Source organism: Calliopsis andreniformis, chromosome 7 (assembly GCF_051401765.1).
Source record: "Calliopsis andreniformis isolate RMS-2024a chromosome 7, iyCalAndr_principal, whole genome shotgun sequence".
Lineage (NCBI taxonomy): Eukaryota > Metazoa > Arthropoda > Insecta > Hymenoptera > Andrenidae > Calliopsis > Calliopsis andreniformis.
Window position 1 is genome coordinate 6,019,658 of NC_135068.1, and position 20,468 is coordinate 6,040,125.

General features: G+C 39.7%; 1 protein-coding gene across 1 annotated transcript in view; it reads left to right on the forward strand.

Annotated features, from left to right (window-relative positions):
- The window catches only part of LOC143181714 (uncharacterized), a 181,124-nt gene extending 161,613 nt beyond the window's left edge, over positions 1 to 19,511 (forward strand). Inside the window, exons 5-6 of the mRNA XM_076382262.1 lie at positions 6,868 to 7,117; positions 19,321 to 19,511. Coding sequence (XP_076238377.1) covers positions 6,868 to 7,117; positions 19,321 to 19,406 — 336 coding nt within the window. The 3' untranslated portion in view covers positions 19,407 to 19,511. The remainder of the gene's footprint in view (positions 1 to 6,867; positions 7,118 to 19,320) is intronic.
- Positions 19,512 to 20,468: the final 957 nt, after the last annotated feature.

Here is a 20,468-nt window from a genome sequence, read left to right on the forward strand (position 1 = left end):
TTTATTAGTTTCTTCTTTTATTCTGAGTTTTTTTCTTACTACAGCAAGTTTCTTCTGTCATTATCCATTAGTTCCGTTATTATTGGAGAAGTGTAATTTGGGAAAATGGAGGGTGTTATTTTCTTACAGTGTGTAGATCTGGTGTCAGTATAAGGAACTATAGGAAACAGTCATTAGGACTTCCTTAGGGACCTTTATGCGGCTGATATATTATAATATTCATTAAGAAGACTTTGAATGATGATAGCAAGAGTTTCTAATGAAAATTACGGATACAACAATTATGTTATAAAATGAGTAAAGAGTACTATTTAAGAAAAATGTTAATAAAAATTTACCTTTTATGTCCCGTTCTTTAGGTAGATAGTCTATTATAGCTCAGATAATATAATCTAGATAATCTTCATAATCTATGCTTTTCTTTAAGTTTGCAATTGTGCTACTTCAGCCAAAAATTTTAGTATCTATTTGATTTTTAGGATCGTTTTTAAGGTCACTGTGAATTGATTATACAGATATCCTTTATGGCATTAAGCTCAGGGCTGTATAAACTACTAATAGTTACTAAGGACTGATACAAATTAACTCGATTAACCTTAATCGTTTCAAGTAGAAAACATGACTAAGCTAAACAGATGACTGGTAATCCAGGAAGCCTATTCTTACATTACGATCTATTACGAATCCGTATTAAAGTATCAAAATGTAAATATTGTCTTTCATAACATAGAAAATTAATTCGCTAACAATAAACAAAATAAGTGGTTATCTCTGAATTAAAATTACATTCATTTTAAATTTCGTAAATTAAATTAATTCTGTAACTTTGAACATAAGAAGGATCAACATCACTGTGTAACTATTTTTATTTAAGATGTCTTGAAAGCTCTGTTTAAAAAGTACTCTGACTTCAATTTTCATAAAAGTGGTTAACATTTTGATAAATGCAATATTAAAGTAATTCATTATACAAAATTAGGGGAAAATAAACCGACGATGTTTAAAGTAAATAATTAAATAAAGTTCATTAGGATTCAAGAAGAGAGAAACGCATAAAGTGGTTGGTTTATTATACTGTTACGAACTCGTTTCGGTTTAATAATAAATAATGAAACACGAACGTACTGAAAATTTCTCGTACATGTTCAAAGGCAGAGTCTCTCACCTGTGACTGCAGATAAAAAATGTGAAAACAGAAAGGAATAACAGTTTTATAATTAGCTATGTTCAATTTTTATAACAGTTAATACAGTATTTAATGTTTTTTATCCAAAATATATTTTATTCGTGAAAATTTCGTATCAAAATTTTGCCTAAAATAAAAGTTTAATTCGTTATCATTAAACCCATTTCACCCTTTAATATTTTGTTTAGCATCCGCGATCTTTTATGACTGTTTTCCTGTTTACCAAACAGTTCAAACAGTTATCATAAAAAATAAATTAAATTAAATAATTCAAACCAAACAGGTCTTGATAATTTTATCTACAAATACCTGACAACGTATTGACAATTTTATCTACAAATACTGACACACTCCTCCAATCTATTTGTTCCACCAGCATATCGAACATTTACCTTCAGAAATACAAATTAAGCACCAATCTCAAAGGCAGTTCCACCAACAGCATAAATACCAAGCTCGCTTGCACAGTGCCACAGTGTAACATCGTACACACCGGCGCCGAAAATCGTCATCCTCGAGCAAGGAACGCTGGGCTGGGTGTCCTCGTCGCGATCTGGCAATTCCGCTGGTTTTCAACTACCTCCACCCTTTCGAGCCTCTCATCGCAATTCCCAAGTTCTGGGAGTCTTCGACGAATACAGAAAATACCCGTGCACTGCGCTATCTTGGAACACGTTTTCTCGGTTTTCTCTAATTGGACGGAGCACCGAGGATTTAGCTCCTCGCGGGACAGAACTTGTTTGTCTCCGAGCTTAGGAAGCCTGCCTGTGTGAAAACAACGACGCTACTTATGATCTTCGTTCGTACCTCACTCGTTGATCTCGAAATTAGCGCTGAGGGAATTGTCGAATTTGTTGCACGTCACGTTTAGGTGTATCTGAGAATTCTGATTATGATTTGTGTACTCTGGCATCTCGTGACACGTTAAATAACAGCTAACAATAAGCTTTAATGCATTTAATGTACAAGGTTCACAGTTTTGGATCCAGTTGATTGGTTCATAACTTACGTCTATGAATTTAGAAATGATTGTTGGTGGAAGTGGTAGTTTTGACTAATTTTTGTGATTTTACAAATTATTTCACATGGGATCCTGGTGTTTTGTCTTTGCTGAACTATAGATCGAATCTAGATCGCCTAATTGGGTGTCAATATAACAGAGAATAAGATGTAGAATGATCTTCCTAAGTAAGAATACTTAGACAGTGATGTTGATCCTTTTTATATTCAAAGTTATAGGAAATCAAAGACAGTTTACAGAGTTGCTAAAAATTAATGTTAAACCAAATAAAAAATTAGTATCAAAACCAAAGAGTAGTTATCCCTTAGTAAATTAAATTAAATGCTAAGCAAATGTCTATTTGCATCCATTTTGTCTACTGACCCAGATACTCTATCCATTAAACATCACCATATTGAGTTATCTTAAGACTAACAAGTATGTAACCAAGTATGTGCTCACATATATTGTACATATGTTTTACCTAAACGAAAAGATCGAGCAATTTTGACCCGGAAATATCTGTCTCATTACTCCTTCAAGGGTTTCCTGTTATTTTGTTTGTTCAGTAGAAGGCTTCTCAAAGTAAAACAAGTGTGCACCTTAATTATCGCCATTCAGGTCAGTCTCTGTTTTCTCTGTAAGACGTTTGTTTTTCTCTTCTTTTCAAACTGTATTGTGAATTCAATCAACATGGACATTTAACTGCAGAATAGACCTAAAGTTCATTGCATTTTCTTAACAATAGCGCTTTGTGACTCAGTTTGCTCACATTTTATCACTATATGCTCTAATATTATTCTTCTCCTCCACTATGTAGTATTAAAATAACATAAATTATTTTTCCGTAAATTTGAGGTTATAATCTGATTGACACGAATTTTTACCTTCCAAAATCTAAAATTTCAATAATTTGAAGTTACAAGGTATAACTCACATCATTTTATCTCCAAGTCATGGATATTTCTAATATTACGATTGTTTTCATATCCTTCCGAAAATTCACTATCAGAATTATTTTTCTCCTATGAAATTAATCTTTGCATCATCCTAAAGGAAGCGAGTTGTCAAGGCAGAATATAGCACCCAATTTTCCATAATCCCTAGTCGGATCGCTTTCTTCTCCCTTCGTTTCGGCTCGAATCTCGGAAACGGTCGCTCAAAGAGCGAGAATTTATTTATCGACTAAGCACGAACTCCCCCATGAAAAAAGATAAGCATCGGCGTCGTTGGACCATTAATCATCGGAATTGTATTTTCGTCCAGCCTCCGACGCGACCCTGGCCGAGAATTGCATAATTTTTCAGCTGAGAAAATCTGAACGACCAGTGCCTGCAACGTATGTTTGTCTGCGTTGACGTGGATTTGACAAATTGTTAAATGCCGTGAATGTATGCGTATACACGGCGGAAATGAATTTCTCTGTATTTTTTTGGGTAAATAAAGTTCCTAGGAAAATTGGGAAATATCGTTTGATTAATTGAAACAATTCTTGAAACGTAATAATCGAAAGTTGAAGTTTGAAGATTTATTTGAAAATTGGGCAATAATTTTTGGAAACTTGATATTCTAGAAATTTCGAATTTCGATGACCATCGACTGTTTGAAAAATATAGCTGAAATTATTTTGTCAATTGAGTGAAGTGTAGCTTCCTCATTAAATAATCAAATTTAAATGTCTGTAAATAATTGTATTCATTTTTCAATTGCTTTGAGGCAAGTACATATTAATTTTAATTCAAACGACCTTAAATCCATATTATTTAATTTTATTTTATTTCATTATAAATTGATATTTATCTTTAATTGATTTATTTACTCAAAGCTGTGGAATTTGATTTGAATGTTAGTCACACAAGGAAGTCCCTAAGGACACTCGTAGTGAATCGAGTGGAATTTGACACGAATCACGTTAACAAAGTCAGAGGGTGACGCTTCTCGCCAACTAACTACGAACATTCCCTTCAAAGGTTTCGTGGGAATGGCTTCTCTCGATTGTCAATGATTAAAAGTCCCCACAGATCTAATTTCACGACCGTAACTTTGATTCCTTATTGCAGAGCGACGCTCCTGCCGAAACTTTTCACATAATTACTCTGGGATTCGTTACACTTGTGGGTATTCTTATGTACCGTTGCCTTTGTTCTTCACTTGAGGAATAAGGAATTGCTAACGAGTTAAGTTTTATTCAAGTATGTTTGACAATTTGCATTGGATTATTTTGAGAAAAATATCAAATAGTTCCTGGTAGTAACAGTTCCTGGTAGTAAATTATCCAGAACAATCTTAGAATATCTTATTCGTTCGTCAACAATTTTAAATATTTCCTATAAATTTTTCTTTGTTATTAATACTATTCTTCTACCACCTCTGATATCAATAGTTTTAATACAAACAGTATAATAATCAGAGAATGGTTACGAAAGCAAAAATTTCGACCACCATTTATAGTTTTCATTTATTCAGTTCTCATGTTTTTTTGTTCACAAATAAATACTGTTGCAGTTTCTAAATTCATCACCTTATCTTAGTGGGATTCTGTGTACGAGATACTCAACGACTAATGTTTCCGTGTTTTCGGGTAATTCCCGTTTCAGTTCCACGTTCCCTCGAATTTATGAAGAACGTTCATCGAAATAATAATGAATTACGCGACAGGGCGGCGTTCGTTACATTTAAAAACCCGTTACTCATCCTCCACCGACACGACAGAAATGTCCGTGCATTTGTTCTTATATCTGCCACGCTACCGGGCTCATACATTATTCGCCGTGACAACGCACAACATTGATTCATGCCTCGAATCGGGTTTTAAGCGGCTGTTTGTCAAAAGATTCGTTGCTGGAATCCACAACACCGATTCGTTTAGTTTGCATTTAAACGCGGACCGTTGCGTGAATGCCGCGCGAAAGATAGGTACGAACGATACAGTGCAGTGTTTGGCTAATTTGTTGAAAGATTAATCGGTCGTCGATTGAGGCTTCTATAAAAAAAATAATCACAGTAGTGTTATTTGTGACGTGATATTGGCAGTAGATGTTTCGTGTATCAGTTAAACTGAGATAAGTAGTTGCGACTAGTTCTTATTTTCTGTCTGTGGAAAGTATTATACAGGCAGATTTAGAGGGAAGATATTACGAGGCAAATTTGTGATGAAAGATTCAGCAATCATACATCGGAAGTAACAATGAAATATGAAAGTGTCAGAGTGCAATGATGAGCTACGAGAAGACCAGAAATAGTAGACGAGCTGAACTTTCTGACCTCACTAGAAACGCGTGTAGGGGAAGAGACGCAGGAGTGGGAGAATAGGAGGAGGAGTAGGAGAATACAAGTAGAAGTGGGGGAATGTTGCCGTCGAATCACTGCGTGCGTTACATGAAGACCCCACGCGATTGGACGGCGTCATTCCCCCACTCCTATTCCTACTCCCCTACCTACGTAACTAATGAAATCAAAAAGCTCTGTTCGTCAAAAAGCAGTGTGAGACTCTAAAGAAAATGCTGAAAATATTGTATTGATACATTAAAAATGTGTCTTGATCTATTCCAACATTTACATACTATAATTGGATTTCATTAATAAGCGATAGTCTTACCTCTCGCATTTTATATACCTAATTAGGACAGGTGCCGACGAAATGGTTTTCAAGGATTGTTATGAGGATAGCACGCTGTCCATATTTCAGATATATAATAATTCTCCGAAGTATCAGATTTCTCTCACTGAGTTTCATTCATAAATTTAAAAAAGAATAAAGACGGTTGTGATGGTATATGATATAGAACCACTTATAATAACAGTGCTGATTTTAATATTCTAGTATTCCTACTTCCAAATTAATAAGCATCCTCTTTTCACCAATTTTTTCACTTACTCAAAGTAGGTGAATAGCTAAACAAGTCATTGAGCTCCATATAATTCCTAATTTATAAACAACAGTACCGTACTATTTAGTCTGTGGCCCTCTAACATTAGCCTATGTTCAACTTGCTACCACATTATAGCCTCGCTAACCAAGCTCCCCAACAATCGTAAGAAACCGCCGACACAACACGCGTGGCTTGACGAATTTCGAGAAAGCAGTGGGTCTTTCCCTCACTGGAAAGTTTTAAGTAAATCTTAGACGATCCACTTGCGATTCAGCTCACCGTGGGCTGCTCAACCGAATAACTTACTTTCGACGCCATCGCCAGTTCTTAGAACGATAATGATCCATTAAGAAACTCAGAATCCAGGGAATTTCAACGAATACTCCAAGGGGGGTTAGCTAGAGAGACGCTCTGTCGCGAGGGAGAGGAAGAAAAAACGTTAATCGGGAGAGCACGGGACCGGAAATGGTGAAGTCTTTCGACTTTTCATCGAACTGGAAGGAGTCGTCTTTGTGCTTAACGGAGGGTGCCAGCATGCGGCGGGGCAGGGTGGAGAGGGGATGGAGGATAGGGCGAGCGAGACGAAGGGTTCGCTTCCCGATTCCAGATGAACGGATTTCGTTAAAAGCAGATTTACATTTCCTCGACTCCTAGGCATCTCTCTCGCTCCCCCACCCTATCTTCCTCTGACGCGCGCGTAAACGCTTCTGCAATCGTTTCTGCAGCCGGGTCCCACGCGACTCAATCCCCCCGTCTCATCCACCCACACTTTTGGGCTCAGCAATGAATTTATGTTTGATTTCTCGCAGGTGAAGACCTACGCAGCGCATCAGCCGCAACAACAACCGCAACAGAACTGGGATCACAATGACGCCGCATCCCATGCCGATCAGCAGGAGAATCTTCAGTGGATCGAGATCAGGGTGAAGCTTCTGCCGTCCCATTATTCGAACGGGCAGCTGAATCTGCGATGCAGCGCCCAGATTCCCGGCATATATTCGACGATAAGCGAGGTGGTGCAGCTCGGGGCTGGACTGCGTGAACCTGTGCCAGAGAGAGGTAAACGGAATTTTCTGCTGACTTGGATTCAGGCTAAGTGTACAATGCGCAGTTGGAATTGTGTCGTTTTTGAGGCGTAAGGACGCGACACCGCGAGGCAAATGGATGATAAAAACGTCGTTGAGAACAGGACAGGGAAGGGTGAAGACGTAGTAGAGTAGTAAGCGGAATACTGATGTGCGTTTCGGCTAGAATTCATTTGCGAACCCCATCCTACTTGGAGTAGCTGGAGTATATACGTAGTCTTGAGGAAGAGAATTTAGAGTCAATTCAAGAAACCTACGTGTTCCTTGAAGTTTAGGATAACTTCAAAAACAGTGTGATACTGAATTTGCTTGTGAGGAGGCATCACTGAACATCAAGTAGGTATGGTATAGTAACCTCATGAGAGATACCTCCAGATTTTTTAAAATATTGTAAATTGATCCGGTGTATATAGATATTTAGGTAGACTATCAGCTGTGAGATACTTGAGCAATTTCTTTGGTCAGGGATATTGAGAATACTGTCTCGCGTGATAATGGACACTAGAGCATCAGGGTATATGACTACTTCAGAGACAGAAGAGAAATTTCAAACTCTGTCCTTTTGCAAGCCCTATTACCTTTCATCATGAGCGACAACTATAGTCGTTGGATCTTTAATATCTTCTCCAGCCAAATGTTAATTTAAGATACTTCCTTCTAAATAGCTAAATAACTCTTTAGTTACAGATCACTTTAAATATTATTTAAAGAGTCATCTGTCTAATAGCGAAAACGACATATATCGAAAGGTAGATGGCGCTGAGTATACAGTTTAGTCAATGTTATTGAGCACATCAGTTCCTCGAGAATACTTGCGAGTTTTCTTCTCTTCCTTTTACTACTATGCATACGACTGCTAGTGGATATAACGTTTCCTCTGTGAAATGACAAATACGGTGTGTGCAAATGAGGATAGAGTTCCTCTTTTCTACAGAATATTATCATAACACAATCTTTCCTTAGCTTTCCGGTACCCTACAACTTTTTGCCACTAAAAGAGTCTTTGTGATGTTATCCTGAAACTGTTAACTTAATATTTTTACTCTGCTACTGCATCCGGTGGAATAGGGAGAAGGTATTCAAGAATAAGAACGAATTAACATATCGTGTTGCTAGGAGACTCAAAATGGTTAGGTACCTAGTCCAAGCAATAATAGCTAGTCCTAGTGCGTACCAGAGCTACTGCATACCTAGCCCCATTCTAGATCACAGTATCTAGCATCATGTCATGTCTACAAGATTCCTGCTGAAGTTTTACATAAATTGCAGGGTAGCATTTTCTGTTCTGCTTTTCCTCGACCGATACACCTGCCTCCTCTACCAGCTCGCTTGCGGCCAGTTGGTATACGCTGCGGGTAATAGTTGCACGCTCGAGCTAGCTAGCTGGGGATTAGCCGGTCGGTCGCACAGGTTAATAAATTTCGAGAGTTAGGGTCCACCCACTCGAATTCGGAAAGGAAGCCTCTGGTGTACGCTGCGCTCGCTTCCTGCACGCGACGTCGACGAGATTTAATTGACCGGCCACGGGTAGAGCCTCGACCCCTATTACCTTCCCACACCCTCCTCTCCCAACCCGTCCATTCTTTCCATCCCTCTGGTGATATCGTTCCCACCCTGAGCAGATATGTCCCGCCGGAATTCCTGTCGCGACAAACTTGACATCTTATAACGACGTATGGCTACTTTCCGTGTTACCATGGCGCGGCCAGCTTTCGACGTGAGCCGGACGCGACGGAGGTCCACGCGTCGCGTAATTAATGGCGATCGGGCATCGCGTTCTTGCACCACGACGGGGAAGTTATGAATTTTACGAAAGGAAATTTCGAAATCAATTAATGCCCTCAACGCCTGGAGAGCATGAATGCTTGGATTACCGCGATGGTATTAACTGTAAACCAATTTTCGCTCTGGATTATCCCGCATCATCCGGATTGTCCATTTGAGCAGCGACTTCGTAATTAACGTCTGAACGATTTAGTAACGGAGATTTTCGAAAGGATTCGCGCTTGTTATGAGAACCTGTCTTGAAGAGATAAGCATAGAAGAGGATTATTAATATATATATATAATGAAATTAGTATATATATGTGTACATATAGAATAGCTGAGTTCTAGGTTGTCTTTCAAGTGTTATGTTTGTTTTTCTTTTCTTATTTAACCTTTTTTGACGATCTCTTCCTAGAGTTTGAGTTCGATGTATATGAATCTTCGACTTATTTAGTTTTTCATAAAAACGCAAAAGAAATTCTAAATAAATTACAAATGGTTATCAAATTGAAATCATTGTTTTCGACGATATCTAATGGTGTATATGGTTATAGAAAGAAAAAGTAGGAATATTCTTTTATAAAAGAATAAATTATATCATAAAATACTTACTACGGAGTGAACTGCAAATAAGAATCATAAAATTTCATCTAGTTTTCATCGTTGAAACACGCCGCACGTTTAAATTGAATTTTAGCGCGCGAAAGTAGAATATGATGGGTAGTGTCAGACAGTCCCCTTGTCGGTCTAAAACCAAAAAAATTCACTAGCATCTTATGAGAAAGCAATTTTACGTCGCCTACAGATTGATATTGAGAAATTTAAGCTTTATTTCATTTCTAACGTTTAAAGCATTCCAGTAGATTTTATTCAAACATTTGAAATTACTGGTATAATAAATCGGTATTTAACACGTTGGAATTATGTCACGTTTTTATTTTTATTTAGTTCCGCTTAAATTATAAATTAGTCAACTTTTACAATCTAAAGTAGAATCACATATAGATAGACATTGATAAACTAAGGTTTCTTCGGTCTTGAAATTGCTGAGAGACGTGCGTGTGCTGCTTTAATCCATTGACTGGCATGCGATTGTGTTGTTCCGGGATAGACAATCAGCTATGCAGCGGTAAACCAGAGTTATTTGGAATAGGCAATCAACTATGCAGTGGTAAACCGAGATATCTCATGTGATACGAAGGGAAAGTACGTATATGGGTCAACAGTAGCAGACATTCACACTACTGTGAGCCGATGTTCTGCCAAATATCTAGAACTCCTTCTGCGCTAACATGACAAGTGTTGTTACATCTAACGAAGGCTGAATATTAAAAAAAAATTCTAGCTTCAAAAACAAATTTCTCTTTTATTCATAATTACTTTCATATTCTGTCGCTTCCTGATACTCTTGATTTACATAAATATTTTCCATATTTTTCATTGATAGTATCTTGCTTTTCGTAGAACAGTAGAGTACAATTTTTATAACAATATCTACTAACAAATTTTTAAGACCACTTCAATCAGCAATAACTCAATGACACAGAACATCACTAAGGTCATACGTTTAGTTTATAAAATCATATACTTGATAGATCAATTGTTTAATAAACAGAAATCTGTATAGAAATCACTATGAACTTTAGAATTACAATTGTTTAAGATGAAACAAAACCCTAATTTGGTTCCATTTCTTTAATTCTGTTTGTGCAAATAGGAAGAGTATTCTTTACTTTATTTAAGAAAGGTATAAATATCCACAGTATAATCTATAAACGTTCATAAGTCTTCTTCCCAGTAGTTTGTCCATAATGGACATCAAATAGCTCGCAGTATCAAAAATGGACGATACAGCCCAGACGAATTGTTCGCCCATATATTCAGAAGAATCGAAATCACATTACCCTGTTAGGGAACCGAGTCATCCTTTTTGGGGAAAGATCGTAACGATGGAGCATATTATACGGGAGGGTCTTCTCTCTCGAGTTTGCCCTCCCCTGTAGGAATCAAGCACGCACGCAGAAGTTGAGCGGGTGAGCAACAGCGAAACTCTTTTCGGATTTTCTATCTTCCTCCCCGATGGAATCAGGGCTACGTAAGGTACGGTCTCGTTGAGAAACTTACTCTGTAGAAGATGTCGACTGTCGGGGCTGTTGGCGTCATTCCGAAACTTGGGTTCCTCGTCTAGCCCGTTTCTCTCTTGACCCCTTTAAACTCACCCTCCATTCTTTCCGTCTTACTTCGCTAGTCTTTCTCGCCAGCCCCTAGCCTTTATTCCACCGATTTCGCGAATCTCCTCGGGAATCCCTGGACGCTGATCTCACGTGTACAACGACCAACTAAAAGGGGAACAGAAGGGTTTGAGCACCTTCGAATCTCCTTCTATGGGCCTTGAGGGTTGTGCGATAAATCCTTAATGGTTTTCGGATCGATCAGAATGCCGTTCCACGCGCGAATCTGACTTCTGAGTATCGCCCTAGGATCCTTCTGGGATTCTTGTAATTGGATGCTTGGTGATTTTCTATTAGCTGAATAGGATGGTTCTATGGATTATAAGCTTATCGATTTAATTATATCTGTTTAAATTTATGGAATCGTAATTCACTGTCCCTTCATATCTGATCATAAATAGGTTATTGATAATATCAATTCACGAGGCTGTGACACAATGATCCTCTAGCGCACCTTCTGTTCTCGTGTAACCAATTTTAGTAGCTTATGGATTGCGCAGTCTTCTTGACAATACAAGGTATAGGAAAGTTCTAATAGGCCTAGTTTTGAGTAGTACTGACGCAGCACTGCATCCAGTTTCATTTTATAGTTATTTTATGTCTAAATTCATTGTTGATAGTCACAGGTTATTAGTTACTAGTTAGTCGCCGATAGCTGTACAGTTTTCACAGTGATAGTTGATGAAAACGAGAGATGAGATGACGTAGTAGCTAGTAAAGTGGAGAGGGTGGGGAGGAAGGGAGGACAAAAATAAGGGTAGATCGTTTCATCTTGATCTTACACATTACTTTCTTGAAAGTAATCGCTTAAACAGTTTTTCTTACTAATATAACTTCTGATCTGATTGTTTCCACAATCTACTAGGTTTGTTAGGTAACCTTTCTCCCTAGGTTAGTAGACCTGCCAGATAGCCTTTCTGAAAAGTCCACTAATAGGTCTTATCTTTGACGCGGGGATAATTAGGTCAAATCACAAGTTGTATTTATAGGCAAGAATAGTTAAGCTACTTTTTAGAAAGAGGCGTATAAAAGAAAATCCCTTTAGCGCCGAAGTGCTTTTAACGATTCTGTCCCATCGCTATTAAGACTTTCGGGTGTGGCTGTGTTTTCCTGGAAGAAATACCCGAACACTTTGCATGAATCTGAACTACGAAACGACACACTTTATACTCTAAAAAGAACACCTCTTACACCCAAAAACTCGAAAGTCAAAACGACGCCATGTCCAGCCATGAAAGCCTCCAATCTATGAAGTAAATATAATTCCCAAATATTGTAACCATTCAGCCCGCAATTCTATAGTCAGTCAATCACTAGCCACTCCCTTCCCAAACACTTCCCTTTCAACAAAGGAATTTCTAGTACCACATTCCATTTGACAAGTATCACGACAGCTCCCTGTACCTCGGGTGCTCGTGTTTATTTCAAGCTCCTGTAAATGTATTCAGCGATTCGATCCAGGCGACGAGTGGCACCCGTTATCGGACCTTCGCAAGCCTGATCATTCAAGCTCGCTCGCACCCATGTGTCAACTACTTTGCGAAGGAAACTCCCCGACTAGACCCTGTCGGTCAGTCGGGTAACACCGTCGGGAACGATGACATCGGCAACATCGCTTATCGGCGGCCTCGCGCCGTGGAACACAGCTGTCCAGGGCAGCGCGTGTCGTCAGATAGGGAAATATCCCCGTTCGATGAATAGTTCACGGGAGCGCGTCTCAGTGTCCACGGCGATGGTGCACTTACACGCTGAGCCCGTGAACACGATCTAGTGATTGATCGGGGACGCTTAGCGCCGCGATTATCGGAAATGTCTTCACGTCGATTATTTTGACCGATGATTCCGCCTGATATCGATGAAATCACTTTAACGGGCTGCTCGAGCGTGAAGAAATCCTCGACACGGTCAACCCGAAGAAAAATGTATATAGGAATTTCCTGCGCTGGCTCGTATCCGACCGTGGTAATTGAGGCGTTCCTCTCTGGCTGGCGTCGATGCTGCGCTACTGTGATGTTCTCGTGATAGATCGACCGTATGTCGGGTTTCATTGCTGCCAGAACGGTGAGGGGATGTATTAATTCGCGTATAGTGATTCCATTGATCACAATTAGATGGGCCATTGACGCCCGATGTGGTGGGAGCTGAGTTACTGGAACTTGAGATCTTAGGCTAGCTATGAATGTTCTGGGGTAGTAGACTTGGATAGAGATAGAATATTCTTCGAGTTCTGAGTAAGTACTGATCGCATCTGCCAATTAGCTGAAGCTGATTGATTCAGGAATGAATGGTGTTATTGTGTGAGTAGTACTTATATGAAGTAATTCGTTGTTTGATTATTAATTGTGTGATTCATTATTCTTGAGGTCTTTGCTCTAGGTCTTTAATTCTAATAATGGTCATAATAAAAATGGGAAGCTTTTACACCGTTTCACTTAAAAACCTAGAGAAAATTGAATTAGCTGCAAATATGGTGCAAATCATTAGTATCGAAAAGAGGTGTCATAAATTTTCTTTAGTATAGCCAAAAATCTGTTTCAAAGGATTCGAGTATCTTTGAACACTTCCAATGTAATTCTTGACCAATTGCAAGACTGTCCATCATTTCCTAACAACTAATAAGAGTTTAATGATGTTTTCATTAAAAGTTAATGTAAATTTGGAATAGCATTACCAGGAAATCCTTTATCTTCATAGAACAGTAGGCTCCATCACCCTTTTGTTACGTTGATGGGGAACTGGGACTACGAAGGCGTGTCGCTTGGCAGTCACTAAGCTCGATTCCCCACCAACGCCTCCAACTTATTCTCACTCTACGAGAGATGCCAGGCGAGGAGAACGTTCTGACATCACTAGTATCGTGGGCAGAGGAGTAGGAGTGAGGGAATGACGTGTGTTGGGTCTCACGCGGTTGAACGATGTCATTCCTCTACCTACGTTACTAGTGACGTCAAAATGTTCTGATCAGTTGACATCTGTGCTCTCTATTCCCTGCTTACAACCGATAAAGAATTTTTTGGCAACCCTGGAATAGTGTCACTCTGCCAATGATAGTGAAAGGTGAAGTGTCTAACAAGTAGTTCATTTCTTCAATTGGCTGAATTTTACCTTAGCACACAAAGTTATTGACTTTGTTCGTATATTCTTATAATATTCGACGAACTGGGTCCAAAAATATCACTCCTAACTCTAGCAATTCATCTGTTAAAAAATTATTCATTTCATTAAGCAGAAATAACACTTGTCATGAAAGTAATTCAATATTGCATCATCGTAATCTGTCAAATATGTTAAAAATACCAACTTTTTAACGGATCAATTCCTACAATTAAGAGATATGTTTGGACTCAACTCCTCTAATGTTATAGGAATATACAAAAGAAGCCAATAATTTTGTGTCTGCTGAAATAAAATTCACTCGTAACAGTAATTATGAGTTTATCTGGCTACGTCACCTGAGGTAATGTTTAAACAATAAATATCATTAAGCAAAATTCCCCATCACCCAAATCTGTAGATTTTCTGTCAAAGGTCTTGTCGACCATTTTTTTATAATACGCAGATTCCTAACGAAAACCAACAAAAGCGCAAGGTGAATACAAAATAAGATGACGCGTATTTGGCATGACTACGTACAACATTGTAAATCCAGTCCATAACCAGGGTTCTCGTTTCTGGCTTAATCTAGTGTAATTCGCGAAGTTATGCATTCAACGGAGCTGGCTGACGCCATCTTTTTCCCAACTTTCGCGTCTCCCAATGGACAGCGTTCTTGTTGGCACGCGCGCGTGCATACATGCAACAATAACAACGTCTTTTACCTTCTATAACCCGAGTAAATCGTTTCTGTAAAACTTTCGAGGACCCGTGTCACGAACTTTGGAATGCTGGCTCGTGAAGTTGTCTGGAGAGTTTTTATATCAAGGACTCTCCGGATTTCCCTACAGCTTAACCCTCGCGGTCTCTTCAAAACGCACGGTCACTTGAATTCCACTGGAAACCTCTTACGGGATACCCATAAAGTAATGTTACAAGGTATTCCTACGCGTATATTACGTTTTCATATATTACGACGAGAGTTTTCCCGATGACTCTTGAAATTCGCCCTCGATAACCTGTGCAGTGCTTTAGTCTCTACGCTCAATGGGCTTTGGTACTCTGTTATGTTCTTGAAATTTCATTTGATGTAATTTCTAAGCTTATACAAGTGTCCCTTTTCAGAAGAAAAATTATACAGATATAGAATATAATTTAGTGAAGTATGTGATGAATATTATTCAATTAATTCTCACTCACGTGCAATATTTATTATTAACACTTTCGTAAATACTTCTACAGTATTATGGCTACACTAAATTCTGCAATTTCAGTTCAGAGCATCACTTTGTCCACATCGCATATTTCAGCAGCTAGGCTAAACAAAGCGCTGCCAGGAAGCGTATCAAACGTCACCCATATGGGGGCGTAAGCATGCACAATTTGGGCAGCTGGCAGTGTCCGTATAAGATACGGGCTAACACGCCAAGGGTTTAAAGAGGATACATTCGTGTCTCCAGAATGGTCCTGTCTAAGTTTCGCTCGTGAATAAGACATCTTTCTTTACTCTTTCTACGCACAGGATCTCTCACTGCGTATACGTGACTCGAGCAAATGTTATGCCTAGTGGAAGAGATCAAAGCTGCGTGAGGATTTTACCTGTGGACAGCGTTGCTCGGAAGCAGTCGTGTGTAACTGATTGATCCTCAGAGCACTCTAGTAAAAGGAAAGAGCCATCAAGAGTACGTGAGTCACGCCTTCAGAGGCAGACTTATTGTTAGACTCGTTAAAGCAATCTACCCACCCTACTTTATGTCTCATGATGCCACTTGCACTTGATATCGCTCTTAATTCTACTACATGCAACTAAGAGTCCTTTTACTGTTAGCCCACTTGCGCAGACCTGTTGCAGAGTGGGTATGCTTAGTGATAAAGGCGCAGTAGGATCCCGATTAACTACGCTATCCAATTATCCGTGATCGATATTACTGTGAGCATTAATTCTTCAATAAGCATACAGTAGGACCTGATAATAGAAGTAGCCGTCAATAGAGTGCTTTAGTTCTGAATCCCTAATATGCTTAGGGTATAGTGGAATAAAAACAGCCCCGCTCTTTTAATACCTACACAACGCTTAATGGTTTTCATTTCAGTTTAAGCAAACCTTCTGTGCAACTAGTCTTTTCTGTCCCAAAACCTTGAGGCCCAAAGAATCAAGCTGGTTAGCCGTAGTCCTACTGATACCGAAATCATGGAATCAGCCAAATGCTAAAGTAAACATGCTTGGCTGCTCAAAACAAGGAACTTCAAAGAAAAATGAGACCTCATTGACACCAAATCGAGAATCACCATCTCTTCATGAAAATCCCTAGGCTCCAATCAGTGCCATCATTTAATCAGCAAAGTTACGGTACTGCTACAGCTTTACCAACCAGTATTAGTTGCAAAGAGCGTACCAGAGAATTAATGTGCCGATAAGGAGCGTGGCTCTCGACTCATTCGAAACCCGTCGAGCTCATTCCTTTTGATCCGTTTTCCATCAAACCCTCCAGCCCCGACGTTACAGGAATTCGTTCGGCTCCACGTCTGCGGTAATTTCATTTCGTTCACACCAGGTCTTTCGCAGGCTGGTGCACGGGTCCGTTGATTCGTACGTATTACTCCTTGGCCCGTGGTCGACAGAATTGTTTTTACGAAATTGACTTTTCCCTTGGCTGAAGGAACAAAGCGCGAAGGAGGAAAATCTATTGGCGCTCCGTTTAATGGTGTCCCTCGGCGAGACTTTCTGCTCCGGTAGGAAATTTTATTACATTCCGGTATTCCGGCACGGTTTAATCTCGTTACAGGGACAGATGACGGAAAAACAGGGAGTTCAATGGAAATTGCTTTGAGATAATCTGTTGTCTCTGTTAACGGACTGTAACGTGAAACTCGAAGGATCGAGTTGGGGAATGGTATCAAGAATGAAGGAAGCTAACTTTACTTGCGGTCTTGGCTGAACGAAACCATCTTGTAGACCTTTCATTTTCAATTGTATTTGTATGTTAATTGAATGCTGCTCGTTAATGGTATTAAAAAAGCCTGTTCAATGGATTCTATAAGGACGGAACGTTCTTTATGTTGGAACACACTGCATTACTTCTGTTTTCTTCTTCTGTGTTTTATCTTATTACATAGTTTGAGACGTGGAGTTTAGGTTATGTTAATCATATACGTTTGAAGGAAAACGTTTGCGTATTACTAATGTTGGTGTGAGGAAACAAGATCTGAATGTCAAATGAAACCATAACAATGGAACAATGCAGAAAATGGAACGGCATATCCTCTTCACATGTCAAGAGATGCAAGAGGGATTAAATTACAACAAAGCTTGCACTTATTTCACGGGCGACTAGAATTAAACGCTTTAATTTGCAGGATCCTAAGCAGTGTCAATGTACTTGCTAGTTGCAAGGATGAGGTAGACCTACCTCATCAATTATTAAACGGTGAACTTCGACTCTACAAATGTATACTCCGAAACGTAATTTAAGTTTGACGAACAACGATATTCTTGGAAGGTAACTGTTTAAGAGCAATTATTAGGGAAACACTTTGGTAGTTCATCCCTAAGAGAAAACTAGTTAAACGGCAACAGTAATAGTGCCACTTTAAAACCTTGTTAACATTAATGTTCTTATCAAACTACACGTAGCGATTAGTGAATCCAACGTTCTATTAATATATCGGCAATATAGTCCATAATAAGTAATCAATAACGACTGAAATGTTTCTCCCAAAAAGTGGGTTCTAAAAGAACAGTCCATTGCTGAAGTCAATGACGCGGAAGCAATTTAATAAGCTGCATTTGAATCGTTCGCGTACCTATGAAAAAGGATTAGTAGCGATAATTTTGGACCATTATCAGGCTCTGCATCTCGATACAGTGATACTTTAAGCCTGTATTCCCTGCATCGATTGCCGCGCCTGCTGGTATCACCGACATATCAGGTATTTGGTTTTCCTATAGCGCTGTATTTGCAATCGATAACGCACAGCTTGTATTATCAGGATTAAAATCCAACAATTGTCATCGGTGCGCGTACCGATAGCGAAATATCTATTCATCATGTTTCAAATCTGCCCAATAGACACACGTTATTCTCGTATTACCGCGTAGCTTGCGGGTTCAGAGACGTTTACGGCGAACCCCTTTGATGTTGAACAACACTACCGAGTTCAGCATACCATGCGTTGAATTATTCACACCTGAAGACTTAGAGCTAGGATAAGTATGTCATTAACTAAACGATCGAACTATGGAGAAAGATAATAACTATAGGAAAACATAAAATTGATTTTTGTGCATATTTGAATAATTTTGAATATTTTGTGACCTGCTTTAGTGCAAAGTAGTAGTAAAACATTTTTAGTAGATACTGCTTTTCTTCATAATTAGGCAGTAAAGATCTGCTTAGTCATGCTTTATTGGGATTAACTGCCTGGAGACTATTGTCACCTTCTGAGACTATCTAATTACTGTATTTCGAAAACTTTAAAATACATTATGAAATTAAGATTCATTGCTTTGATATTGAGGATCATAGTTACCATTATATCTACGGGTTGGGTCTCGAGGGGTAACTTAGACTAGGATCGAACCTAGATTAAGATTCCTTGCGACCAAGAAACCAAGTGAAGTCCTCAGAATCTATGCTAGTGATTTTTCTGTGGATGAAGTCTAGCTTGTCCTTATTTGGACGTTTGGTGGCGGTGGCTGCTGGAGGTAGTTAACGCAACATCCACTATAGACTTTACCTGGGAAAGGATTTAGAGCCCTTACAACATTAATTGATTATGTCCAATTTAACAACCGAAAGTTGGGATGTAACAACAGCATTTAACATACGGGTATTAATTGAAGTAGATATTAAAACGCATTACCTGCCAATAAATTCATATTATCAAGAAAATCCTCAACAAACCTGAACGAAAGGCTGACATTTTACCAAAATTGAATACTGAGAAAGAACATTGTTTCGATCTCTATAAACCTCCAGCAAAACAGCCTCTGCATCCAAGTACCAAATCCATCCCCTAGATACAGCGATCACGAAGCCAGTGACAGGACAACATAATAATATTACACGCAACGTGTGTGTTACAGTGACCTCGGAGAACGGAAGCGAAGGCTGCACGGCTGCCTGTTTGACGATGCTGATGCTGTGTACGCTCCAGCTGCTTTTGAGATAGTCATGGCACGCCTGAGGCCACGGAAAGGGAGTCCACGGGCGTCGTACGATAAACAGCGCACTAGTCAAAAGGAGAAGTAGGAGGAATGGAAAGGAGGGCAGCAGTTTAAAGGCCAACCAGACCGCCGGCGGGGAAGCCGCTAACAATATTGTTGAATCGGCATGAATATTACGTGTTTTTTAGCGTATTCGGTTAAATTTGTTCAAGGAACGATCGCGAACGCCACCGCTCCGTTGTCATCCTTGGTCGTACCCTCGATCCCTACGATCGAGGTGCAGGATAGCGCGCGCGATTCACGTTCACCTCGGCTAGGATCGCGTAGTTGAAGAACCCGAAGTACACACGAACTATACTCAGGCAAATTGGTCGCATTCGACCATCCTGCCGCAATGCTCAAGTGATTTCGCGTCTGGTAAGTAACTGAACAAACGGCTGATTGTTCGAGGACAATCAGGGGTCTGGCTCTGACGTTAAATCCACGCACGTGTTAGTCTCAAAGGATCACCGTATCCTGGTACTCTCTTCCGACCCCATTGACTAGCGCTGGAAGAACTTGCCTAGCCTGGTAGAGAGACTCGGTCGAGGAACGGGAAATCCCAAGCAACGCTCCACTTCAGCACGCGTCCCCTGCTCTCGTCCTTTGCCAAAGGCGCTCTCGAACATCCTGTCGTTAGCCTACGTTAGATGCGTGTCACGGCGGCCTCTGTGACCCCTTGCTCAGCCATTGTTCTCGGGTCGGGTGAGGGGGATCGGCTCTGCGATTTCGACAGCTAGTCAAAAAACGTATTTTCCAACTTTTCTTTTCCCCTCCTTGCGTTCCGTGATCGAGGAAAAGCGATCGTTTCGTTGGAATGATGCTTCTGTGCGAGGAACTACTAGGTTTCCGCGGTGAGCCTAGCGTACTTATTTATCTGTTGCGACTATGGAGAGGGTATCGTTTGGGAAATGTGTAATAATAAATGGAAGTATGGTGAAGACTGGTAGACTTGATTCGTCTTTTGGGGCTAAGTCCCCATCAGGGATGCCTGGTTAGCAGAACTTTTTGACGTCACTAGTGACGTA